The sequence below is a fragment of the Balaenoptera ricei genome, chromosome 4 (assembly GCF_028023285.1).
Source record: "Balaenoptera ricei isolate mBalRic1 chromosome 4, mBalRic1.hap2, whole genome shotgun sequence".
Taxonomy (NCBI): domain Eukaryota; kingdom Metazoa; phylum Chordata; class Mammalia; order Artiodactyla; family Balaenopteridae; genus Balaenoptera; species Balaenoptera ricei.
Genome location: NC_082642.1, coordinates 77435287 through 77447514, shown reverse-complemented (window position 1 = coordinate 77447514; position 12228 = coordinate 77435287). Strand labels below are relative to the sequence as shown.

General features: G+C 40.3%; 2 protein-coding genes across 2 annotated transcripts in view; one reads left to right on the top strand and one right to left on the bottom strand.

Annotated features, from left to right (window-relative positions):
* Positions 1-12228, top strand: part of MCF2L2 (MCF.2 cell line derived transforming sequence-like 2) — a 237771-nt gene that overhangs the window by 119024 nt on the left and 106519 nt on the right. The window contains exon 13 of the mRNA XM_059920599.1: positions 11536-11713. Coding sequence (XP_059776582.1) covers positions 11536-11713 — 178 coding nt within the window. The remainder of the gene's footprint in view (positions 1-11535; positions 11714-12228) is intronic.
* B3GNT5 (UDP-GlcNAc:betaGal beta-1,3-N-acetylglucosaminyltransferase 5) overlaps positions 1-12228 on the bottom strand; it is a 61701-nt gene that overhangs the window by 11097 nt on the left and 38376 nt on the right. The gene's annotated exons all lie outside the window — the stretch shown is intronic.

Below are 12228 nucleotides of genomic sequence, written 5' to 3'. Positions count from 1 at the left end.
ACAATGGAATATTACTTGGCCATAAAAAAAAGAATGAAATAATGCCATTTGCAGCAACATGGGTGGACCTGGAGATTATCATACTAAGTGATGTAAGTCAGAAAGAGAAAGACAAATACCATATGATATCACTTATATGTGGAATCTAAAATATGACAAATGAACTTATTTATGAAACAGAACAGACTCATGCCAGCACACACCCCAGCCTATACCAGGTGCCCACTCTGGCACCTCTTGTTCCAGCACTGCTCCCCGCTGGGGCAAAGGTATCAATGCTGGAGGGGGAAGGGGAGAGCACACACTTAGAACCAGCTCGGACCCAGCCCTCAGGACCTCTGTTCCAGCAATTTGGGATCAGACCCCACACCCAACAGGGCAGTGATGGCCACTGAGCAGAGGAGAAGTCCTGCCTCACACCTGGCCCTGGCTTCAGCCCCTCATTCTCCAGCCCCACCACCTACCAAGATGCTAGCTGCCAGCACACCCTGAGGAAAGATGTGACTTGTGCTCATGTCAGATCCAGCTCTCCCATCAAAGCTACTGGGCACATGCAGACTGTGTAGGGATGCTCCCACAGAGGACAACCCTTCAAGATCAGGATAGATAACTGTTTCACCTAATTTCATAAAGACAGAAAAAGTTAAGCAGAATAAGAAGACAGAGAAATTTGTTTCAAATGAAAGAACAAGGAAAAAGCCCTGAAAAAACAAGTAATGAAACAGAGAAATAATTTGCCAGATAAATAGTTCCAAGCAATAGTAATAATAATGCTAACTGAACTAGGGAAAAGAATATATGAACACAGTGGGAATATTAAGAAGGAACTACAGAGCTTCCCTGGTGGCACAGTGGTTAAGAATCCACCTGCTACTGCAGGAGACATGGGTTCAAGCCTTGGTCCGGGAAGATCCCACATGCTGCGGAGCAACGAAGCCCATGCACCACAACTACTGAGCCTGCACTCTAGAGCCCGCAAGCCACAACTACTGAGCCTGCAAGCCACAACTACTGAAACCCGCATGCCTAGAGTCCATGCCCTGCAACAAGAGAAGCCACCGCAATGAGAAGCCTGCGCACTGCAATGAAGAGTAGCCCCCACTTGCTGCAACTAGAGAACGCCTGCGTGCAGCAATGACGGCCCAACACAGCCAAAAATAAATAAATAAAATAAATAAATGTATTAAAAAAAAAAAAGGAACTAGAAAATATAAAAAAAGAACCAGTCAGAACTGAAGAATACAATAACTGAAATGAAAAACACACTAGATGGAATTAACAACGGACTAGGTGATACAGAAGAACACATAAATTGTCTGGAAGATAGAATAATGGAAATCACCCAATCAGAGCAGCAGAAAGAAAAAGAAATTTTAAAAAGGAGAATAGATTAAGAGATCTCTGGAACAACATCAAGCATACCTGCATTCGCATTATAGGGGTCCCAGAAGGAAAAGAGAGAAAGGAGTTGAAAATGTATTTGATGAAATTATGGCTGAAGACGTCCCAAACCTGAGGACGGAAACATATCCAGGTACAGGAAGCAAAGAGGATCCCGAACAAGTTGAACCCAAAGAGACCCACAATAAGACATCATAATTAAAATGGCAAAAGTTAAAGAGAGAATTCTAAAGGCAGCAAGAGAAAAACAAAGAATGATATACAAGGGAACCCTCATAAGGCTATAAGCTGATTTTTCTGCAGAAACTTTGCAGGCCAGAAGGGATTGGCCATGATATATTTAAAGTGCTGAAAGGGAAAAACCTACAATGCAGGATATTCTACACAGCAAGATTATCTTTTAGAGATAAAGAACTTCTCAGATGAGCAAAAACTAAGAGTTCATCGATACTAAATGGACCCTAAAAGAAATGTTAAAGGGTCATCTCTAAATGGAAAGAAAAGGCTACAAGAAGAAGTAAGAATCTATAGGAAAGGAGAAATCCCAATAGTAAAGGCAAATATATAGTAAAGGCTGTGGATGAACCATTTAAATAAGCTAGTATGAAGATTAAAAGACAAAAAAAATTATGAAATCGACTATAACTACAATAAACAGTGAAGGGGTACACATGAAGATGTAAAATATGACATCAAAAACACAAAACATGGGGAAGGGAAATTTTTAAAATGTAGCTCTTTTAGAATGTGTTTGAACTTAAATGAGTATACCAGTTTAAAACAAGTAATTATAGTTACCAGTCAACATAGAATGAAGCCCATAGTAACCATAAATCAAAACCTGCAATAGAAACACAAAAACCCGAGAGAAAAGAACACAAGCATTCCACTAAAGAAAATCATGAAACCACAAGGTAAGAAACTAAAAGAAGAAGGAAAGAACAGAGAAGAACTACAAAAAGAACCAGAAAACAAGTAACAAAATGGCAACAAGTACAAAGATGTCAATAATCATTTTAAATGTCGATGCACTAAATGCTCCAATCAAAAGACATAGAATGGCTGATCAGATAAAAAAAAGAATAAGACCTCTCTATAGGTGGCTTACAAGAGACTCACTTCAGAGCTAAAGACACACAGACTGAAAGTGAGAGGATGGAAAAAGATATTTTGTACAAATGGAAACAAGAAAGCGAAGGTAGCAATATCAGACAAAATGGACTTTAAAACAAAGTCTATAACAAAGGACAAAGAAGGGCATTGTATAATGATAAAAGGATCAAGAATATACAAGGGATATAACACTCATTAACATATATGTACCTAGCATAGGAAAACCTAAATATATAAAGCAAATATTAACAGACATAAAGGGAGAATCCCACAATAATACAATAATAGTAGGTGACTTTAACACCCCACTCATATCAATGGACAAAACATCCAGACAGAAAAATCAATAAGGAAACAATACTCTTAAATGGTATGTTAGACCAGTTGGACTTAATAGATAGCCACAGGACATTCTATCCAAAAACAGCAGAATATACATTCTTTTCAAGTGCACAGGGAATGTTCTCCAGGATAAGTCACATGCCAGGCTACAAAACAATTCTCAACACATTTCAGAGGATAGAAATTATATCAAGCGATTTTTCTGACCACAAATATATGAAACTAGAAATCAATTACAGGAAGAAAATGGGAAGAACACAAACATGTATAGACTAAACAATATGCTACTAAAAAACCAATGAGTCAATGAAGAAATCAAAGAGGAAATTAGAAAATACCTCAAGACAAGTGGAAATAAAAGCACAACTTTCCAAAATCTATGGCACGCAGCGAAAGCAGTTCTAAGAGTTTATAATGATACAGGACTACCTCAAGAAACAAGAAAAGTCTCAAACAACCTAACCTGGTATCTAAAGGAATTAGATAAAGATGAACAAAGCCCAAAGTCTGCAGAAGGAAGGAAGTAATAAAGATCAGAGAAGAAATAAATAAAATAGAGACCAAAAAGCAATTTAGAAAAGATCAATGAAACCAAGACCTAGTTTTTTGAAAAGATAAACAAAATTTAAAAGCCTTTATCTAGCCTCATCAAGAAAAAAGAGAGGGGACCCAAGTTAACAAAATAAGAAATGAAAGAGGAGAAATAACAACCAACATCACAGAAATACAAAAAAGAAATCATAATAGTATATACTACAAACAGTTATATGCTAACAAATTGGACAACCTAGAAGAAATGGATAAATTTCTAGAAGCATACAATCTTCAAAGACTGAATCAGAAAGGAATAGACAATCTGAACAGACCAATCACTAGTAGTGAAACTGAATTTGTAATAAAAATAAACTCTCATCAAACAAAAGTCTGGGACTGGATGGCTTCACAAGGGAATTCTACCAAACATATAAAGAAGAGAAAATACCTATCCTTCTCAAACTATTCCAAAAAAATTGAAGAAGAGGGAGCACTCCCAAATTCATTCTATGAAGCCACCATTACCCTGATATTAAAACCAAAGACACCACAAAAAAAAGGAAATTACAGGCCAATATCTCTGATGAATATAGATGCAAAACTCCTCAACAAAATATTAGTGAACTGAATTCAACAATATATAAAAAGGATTATACACCATGATCAAGTGGGATTAATCCCAGGGATACAAGGATAGTTCCAGATCTGCAAATCAATCAGTGTGATAGCCACATTAACAAAAGGAAGGATAAAAATCACATGATCATCTCAAAAGATACAGAAAAAGCATTTGACAAAATTCAACATCCATTCATGATAAAAATTCTCTTCAAATTTGGTATAGAGGGAACATACCTCAACATGTTAAAGGCTATTTTTGAGACTGGCCAAGATGGCAGATTAGAAAGATGCTGAGCTCACCTCCTCTCACGAGCACACAAAAATCAGAGCTATTTGTAGAACAACCATTGAATGAAAAAGACCAGAACCTACAAGAAATGATCTTGTACAACTAAAGACATAAAGAAGGAACCACAACAAGACGGGTAGAAGGGGCAGACTCACAATATAATCAAATCCTGTACCCCCAGGTGGGTGACCCACAAGCTGGAGAATAATTATATTGCAGAGTTTCTCCCACAGAAATGAGAGTTCTGAGCCCTACGTCAGGCTCCCCAGCCCAGGGGTCCTACACTGGGAAGAGGAACCCCCAGGGTATTTGGCTTTGAAGGTCAGCAGGGCTTAATTTAGGGAGTTTCACAGGACCGGGGGAAGTAAAGACTTCATTCTTAAAGGGCACACACAAAATCCTACATGCTCTGGGACCCAGGGCAAAAGCAGTAATTTGATAGGAGCCTGGGCCAGACCCACCTGCTGGTCTTGGAGAGTCTCTGGAGAGGTGGAGGGCAGCTGTGGCTCACCCTGGGCACATAGACACTGGCTGCAACCATGCTTGGGAGTTCCTTCTACCACTGGGCACTGTTGTGGGTGGGCACCAGTGTGGTACCCTTCCTCTAGCTCATTAGCACCAAGACCTGACCCCACTCAAGAGCATGTAGGCACCAGTGCTGGGACTGGCTAAGCAAACTGGGTGGGGACTCAGCCCCACCCAGGAGCAGACAGGCTACCTAAAGACTTCCTGAGCCCACAGCCACCTCTAGACATCCTCTAGACATGGCCTTGACTATCAGAGGGCCAAGGCCCAGCTCCCCCCACCAGCGGGCAGGCACCTGCCCTACCCTCCAGGAAGTCTGCTCCACATCACCAATTATTAGAGAAATGCAAATCAAAACTACAATGAGGTACCAGCTCACACCGGTCAGAATGGCCATCATCAAAAAGTCTACCAATAACATAATGCTGGAGAGGGTGTGGAGAAAAGGGAACCCTCCTACACTGTTGGTGGGAATGTAAGTTGGTATAGCCACTATGGAGAACAGTATGGAGGTTCCTCAGAAAACTAAAAATAGAACTACCATATGATTCAGCAATCCCACTCCTGGGAATATACCTGGACAGAACTCTAATTCAGAAAGATACATGCATCCCTATGTTCATAGCAGCACTATTCACAATAACCAAAACATGGAAACAACCTAAATGTCCATGGACAGATGAATGGATAAAGATGTGGTACATATAGACAATGGAATACTACTCAGCCATAAAAAAGAATGGAATAATGCCATTTGCAGCAACATGGATGCAGCTAGAGATTATCATACTAAGTGAAGTAAGTCAGAAAGAGAAAGAGAAATACCATATGATATCACTTATATGTGGAATCTAAAATATGGCACAAACGAACCTATCTACAAAACAGAAACAGACTCACAGACATAGAGAACAGACTTGTGGTTGCCAAGGGGGAGGGGGGAGGGAGAGAGAGATGGACTGGGAGTTTGGGGTTGTTAGATGCAAACTATTACATTTAGAATGAGTAAACAACAAGGGCCTACTGTATCTCACAGGGAACTATATTCAGTATCCTGGGATAAACCATAATGGAAAATAATATAAAAAAGAATGTCTCTATGTGGATAATTGAGTCACTTTGATGTACAGCAGAGATTGCCACAACATTGTAAATCAACTCTACTTCAATTTTTTTATGAAGGCATTCAAACTGAAGATAATGGAGATAATGGAACTCGTATACACTGTTGGTGGAAATGTAAATTGGTGCCACCACTGTGGAAAACAGTATGGAGTTTCCTCAAAAAACTAAAAATAGAACTTCCATATGATCCAGCAATTCTACTCCTGGGTATATGCCCAAAGAAAGTGAAAGCACTAATTTGAAAAGATACAATGCACACCAATGTTCATAGCAGCATTATTTATAATAGCCAAGATATGGAAGCAACCTAAGTGCCCATCAACAGATGAATGGATAAAGAGAAGTATATAACGCTGTGTATATATACAGTGTATATATATGTGATTGATATATATACCTATATATATTCCACTATATATATATAGTGGAATATTACCCAGCCATTAAAAAGAATGAAATTCTGCCATTTGCAATAATGTGGATGGACTTAGAGTGCATTATGCTTAGTGAAATGTCAGACAGAGAAAGACAAATACTCTGTTACCACTTGTATGTGGAATCTAAAAAATAAAACAAATGAAGGAATATAACAAAACAGAAACAGACTTACAGATATGAAGAACAAACAAGTGATTACCAGTGGGAGAGGGAAGGCGAGAGGGCAAGATAGGGGTAAAGGATTAAGAGGTACAAACTATTATGTATAAAATAAATAAGCTACAATGTTATATGTACAGCACAGGGAATATAGCCAATATTTTATAATTACTTTAAATAGAGTATAATCTATAAAAATACTGAATCACTCTGTTGTACACTTGAAATGAATATAATATTATAAATCAACTATACTTCAATTTTTTTAGAAAAGATGATCCCAGAGCATCTTATAGTGCCAGAAAGTAAGGAACTGCTCAAAACAAAACAAAACAAACCACAATGATGGGACATAGGAGGCAATTGAAAGAGCTCCCTGTGACCAATGCTGGAACAATTTGAGCAACAAGATTCATAAAGTAATACTGGATTACAACTCAAAGTATAAAATAGATATCATGAATCCATTGTGATATAAATACATGATGTAATAAATAAATAAATGGAGAAAAGGAAACTAATCTCCCATACAGAAGAATTCCAAATTATTTATGTAGATTTATGTAGAGATTTATGTAGATGGAGCGTAACTTCCCACTCCCTAAGTGTGGGTTGCCCATAATGACTTCCAAAGAGTACAGTATGGGAAGGAAGAAATAAAAGAGTGACTTTACAGTGGAGAAACCTAACAAATACTATCTCAGCCAGGTGATCAAGGTCAACATCAAGAGCCTAAAGTCATATAGATAGTGTGTACTCTTGATATGGTGTGATGAAAATGACACTTTATTTCTGTGGTCTTCCCCCCACAAAACCCTATAACTCCAGTCTAATCATGAGTAAAACATCATATAAATCCCAACTGAGGGACATTCTACAAAATACCTGACCAATAATCCTCAAAACAGTCAAGTTCATCAAAAAACAGGAAAAGTTGAGAAACTGTCACAGCCAAGAAGAGCCTAAGAAGTCATGACAACTAAATGTGATGTGGTATCCTGGGAGGGGGGAAATGTACATTAGGTAAAAACTAAGAAAATCTAAGCATGGATTTTATTTAATAATAATTTATTTTAATAATAAAAATAATGTATCAGTATTGGTTCATTAATTGTAACAAATGTACCATACTAACATAGGATGTTAATCATAGGGGAAATTGAGTGTGGTGTATATGGGAACTCTCTGTACTATTTTGCAATTTTTCTGTAAATCTAAAACTATTCTAAAAAATAAAATTTATATCTCAAGAACAGGTACTCTATGTCTAAAAGATTGAGTCTGTTACATTTAAGACACAGTGATGATCAAAACGACATCAGCAGTTAAACTGTTGTTTTTATAGCAGCCACCCTGTCTCTGTCTGAGGCTCTTCAAAGTGTTTTTTCCTAATACATTGCTATTGTGCTACCCTCTTAGTGCTGCTGTTTTGATTTTTCTCCCTCATTCACTTTCACCACCCAGTCCAGGGAATTAAACAATCTCAGTAGCAAACAGCAAAATTTGATTCTTCAAATATTCATTGGGTACCCAGTTTGCCCTTTATTCTAGGAATCAACAGTGAAAGTCACAGTCCCTGTATCAAAGTGCTGGCAGTTTGGTGGAAGACAAACATGTCCCCAGTAAATGCTCCTTAGTCCAAGAGCAGATAGAACGGAAGGGAGTGTGAGGCATATAGAGGAGGCATTTGTCAGCTCAGCCCGGGGAGCCCAGGGTGTTCATAGGAGAGGATGCCTAAATTTGGTCTGGAAGACTAGGTAGGGGTTTTCAGGGAACACAAAGTGGAGGGAGGGGACCTCAGCAGAAGGAACAGAGGTGCAAAGGCAGAGAGGCTGGAAACGAGTATTAGGGAAACTGGCGCAGCTGGAGGCTGGAGTGTGAAGGGTGGGTACTGGCAGGTGGGAGACTGGAGGGAGACCAGGGTCAAGTCATGAAGAGCTCAGAGCTCCCGAATGAGGAGTCTGGACTTTATCCTGATGCAGCGGAGAGCCCCTGCAGGGCTTTTAAACAGGGAAGTTATATGATCATATTTAATTTTTGAAAGATAATTCTGATTGTGGTATGGAGAATGGATTTGCAAGTAAAAAGAGGAAAGAGGGGAATGCAATGGTTAATCTTGCACTACCTCCCCCTCATCTGAGTTTAGGAATTTAGGGTCTCTTCTGACTACCTCATTATTTCCAGAGTTCACCCTGGGGTCTCAAGAGAAAGCTGCAAAAGGGCAAAGGTGATCCAAGTCCTGTCTAGCCCGAGTGGTGAGTCACTGGGCTCTAGCATATGACACTGACCTCATACCAGGGCTGTCCCCCACACAACACCAATTTGACAATCATTCATTGAGTCAGATTTCTTGATCTTTGAGCAGCAATTAACACCTATGTCTCAGTTTCCTCAAGCTCATCACTAGACCAGAAGGGCAGAGTAGTAGTGTCTTATCACCATCCCCCCAGAAATACATCACCCTGACATAAGGGAATTTGGCTTTTTCTGGGACTTGGACTCATAGCTGTGTAATCAGAACCTTTAGTCCACGGCACAACTGAGCTTCCTGAGGCCAGAGACACATTCTCTGAAGTGACCTTTTAGACACAGACTCTGAGTAGGGGTCAGCAGACTACAGCCTGTAGGCCAAAGCTGCTTGCTACCTATTTTTGTAAACAAAGTTTTATCAGAACACAGCTGCTCTCTTTCATTTATGTATTATCTGTCATTTACGACTGCTTTTATGCTATGACAGCCAAGTTTGGCAGATTCGACAGAGACCAGATGGTCTGCAAAGCCTGAAATATTTACTATTTGATCCTTTACAGAAAAATTGCCAACCCCTGGTCTAGATCAACACTTTGCAATAGAAATATAATGCAGGACTTCCCTGGTGGCGCAGTAGTTAAGAATCCGCCTGCCAATGCAGGGGACACGGGTTCGAGCCCTGGTCCGGGAAGATCCCACATGCCGTGGAGCAACTAAGCCCATGCGCCACAACTACTGAGCCTGTGCTTTAGAGCCCGCGAGCCACAACTACTGAGCCCGTGTGCCACAACTACTGAAGCCTGCGCTCCTAGAGCCCATGCTCCACAACAAGAGAAGCCACCTCAATGAGAAGCCCGTGCACCGCCAACGAAGAGTAGCCCCCGCTCGCCACAACTAGAGAAAGCCTGTGTGCAGCAACGAAGACCCAGCACAGCCAAAAATAAATAAAGTAATTAATTAATTAAAAAAAATAGGGCTTCCCTGGTGGCGCAGTGGTTGAGAATCTGCCTGCCAATGCAGGGGACACGGGTTCGAGCCCTGGTCTGGGAAGATCCCATATGCCACGGAGCAACTGGGCCCGTGAGCCACAATTACTGAGCCTGCGTGTCTGGAGCCTGTGCTCCGCAACAAGAGAGGCCGCGATGGTGAGAGGCCCGCGCACCGCGATGAAGAGTGGTCCCCACTTGCAGCAACTAGAGAAAGCCATCGCACAGAAACGAAGACTTAACACAGTCATAAATAAAGAAAGAAAGAAAGAAAGAAAGAAAGAAAAAAAGAACGTGAATTTCTTTAAAAAAAAAAATAATAATAATAATGCAAACCACACATGTAATTTAACATTTTCTAGTAGCCACATTTTAAAAAGTAAAAAACAAGTGAAATCAGTTTTTAATAATGTTTTCTTTAACCTTTGTGCAAAATATTATTTCAACATACAATCACTATTGTACCATTAATTGTATTTTAACGAGGTATTTTATGTTCATTTTTCAAATAAGTCTTCAAAATCCAGCATGTATTTAAACTGACAGCACAGCTCAGTTCAGACTAGCCGCATTCCAGGTGCTCAGTAGCCACATGTGGCCAGTGGATACTGTATGGACAGTGCAGGTCTGCACTCAGACCCTCCAAAGAGTGAGACCAGCCCCAGATTTTGGTGCAGAGGTCAGCCTCAGCAGAGCCTTAGGCTATAGGGGAACAGTTGTTGCATAGTTAACACTCCAGTCCTCAGGGATCTTTGCTCTTTCGTCAGAAGATGGCCCAGCATAGAAAAGACCTTACTTTTTCCAGTTGCAAACTGTGGCAACCTCCCTTGGTGTGTGCTGAGCCTGTACTTTTGGAATTCGGCATCCTCAGACCACCCTGTGTGGATTATGGTGGTTCAGCTCTTCTAATTTTTGGTCCCTTGTTTGGTGGTTAAAATCATCCACAAGGTGGATGTCAGACTCTGCATGACAAAGAGAAGGCTACCCACTTCCTTGACCCACCAGAGCTAGAGGGACGTCCTGCTGGAAGAAACATATTCAGCTGAATTCAGGCTTGGGGAAACTCAGGTGAAACAGGTCTTGTTTCTTGTTCTCCTGAACCTCTGCCTTAGGGCATATAGTCAGTTATGAGAACATGTTTGAGTTTCATCTTTCCCCTGGTATTTCTTCAGTTTCTTTCTTTCCTACTTATATATAAAGAAGGGGTCTCACAGAATAAAGTTTAAAGGTGTATCCTTTTCATTACAGATCTTTGTGGTTCCCTTGATCCTGCCTCAGAATTTAACCACCTTTTTACCCCAGAATACTTACAGTCTTTTCTCTATCAGGGCCTTTATTCAGGGTACATTTCTTATTTTGAAATCCTCCTGTTTTATAAGTTGGCCTAATGCCGTTCATTCATGGCCTGTGGCATCCTTTTCTACCGTGAATGGATATGGCTTAGTGAACATTTACCCACTCAGCATATATTTACTGAGCACTACTCGGTGCTAGGCAGTGTTTCAGGCATTGGAGATAGAGTGGTGAAAAAGATACAACCCCTGCCAATCAAGTGGGAGGTACAGACTCTTAGAAGCACAATTCTGTATGAGGTGAGATGTGCGATGACCTGCATATAGATGCCCAGAGAAAGGTCACCTGAGGGAGGAGATAGGGAGGTGGGGAGGAGGGGAAGATGGGAGAAAGGGAATGCCTCACGTCCTCAGACTCAGTGCAGAGTGACCGGCTCATGAACTGCTTTTTTTCCCACAGGCCAAAGCCCAGAAAGTCCTGCAGAAGCTGGGTGATGTGCAGGAAATATTTCACAAGAGGCAAATGAGTCTGATGAAACTGGCAGCCAGACAGACTCGCCCAGTGCAACCCGTGGCCCCGCGTCCTGAGTTCTCCCCAAAATGGGTGTCACCAAAAATCCGCCAGCCCTCCACCTTGGGTAGGTTACTTGGGGAAAGAAGTTTTGTGGCTTTATGTTTCATTGATGCCCATGAGGGTTTAGATTATGGTTGCTTAAGATGCATAATGGTTACTGTTTGGACAGATATTATTTAAGATATGGAATAGTACAGTCTTTGAAGACATAAATTTAGGTAAAACTGAGTGCCTGTATGCCAGGAAAAGCTCACAGTCTAGTAGAAGAATAATATAAATGCACAAATACCATTAGCATGAAATAAACTCCATTAAGGACCTTTAAAAGGCCCACAAGATTCTATTAGCAATGGAGGGGTAAAATTGGTTCTTTGAAAAAAAAGAAAAAATAAGATGAGTCCTTACACCAATCCTACGTGGTCTTGATTACTATAGCTTACTAGTAAGCCTTGAGATCAGGTAGTGTAAGTCTTCCAACTTTGTACTTTTTCAAGATTGTTTTGGCTATTTTAGGTCCTTTTCATTTCCATATAAATTTTACAGTCACCTATCAGTTTCTGCTGGGATGAATATATAGAT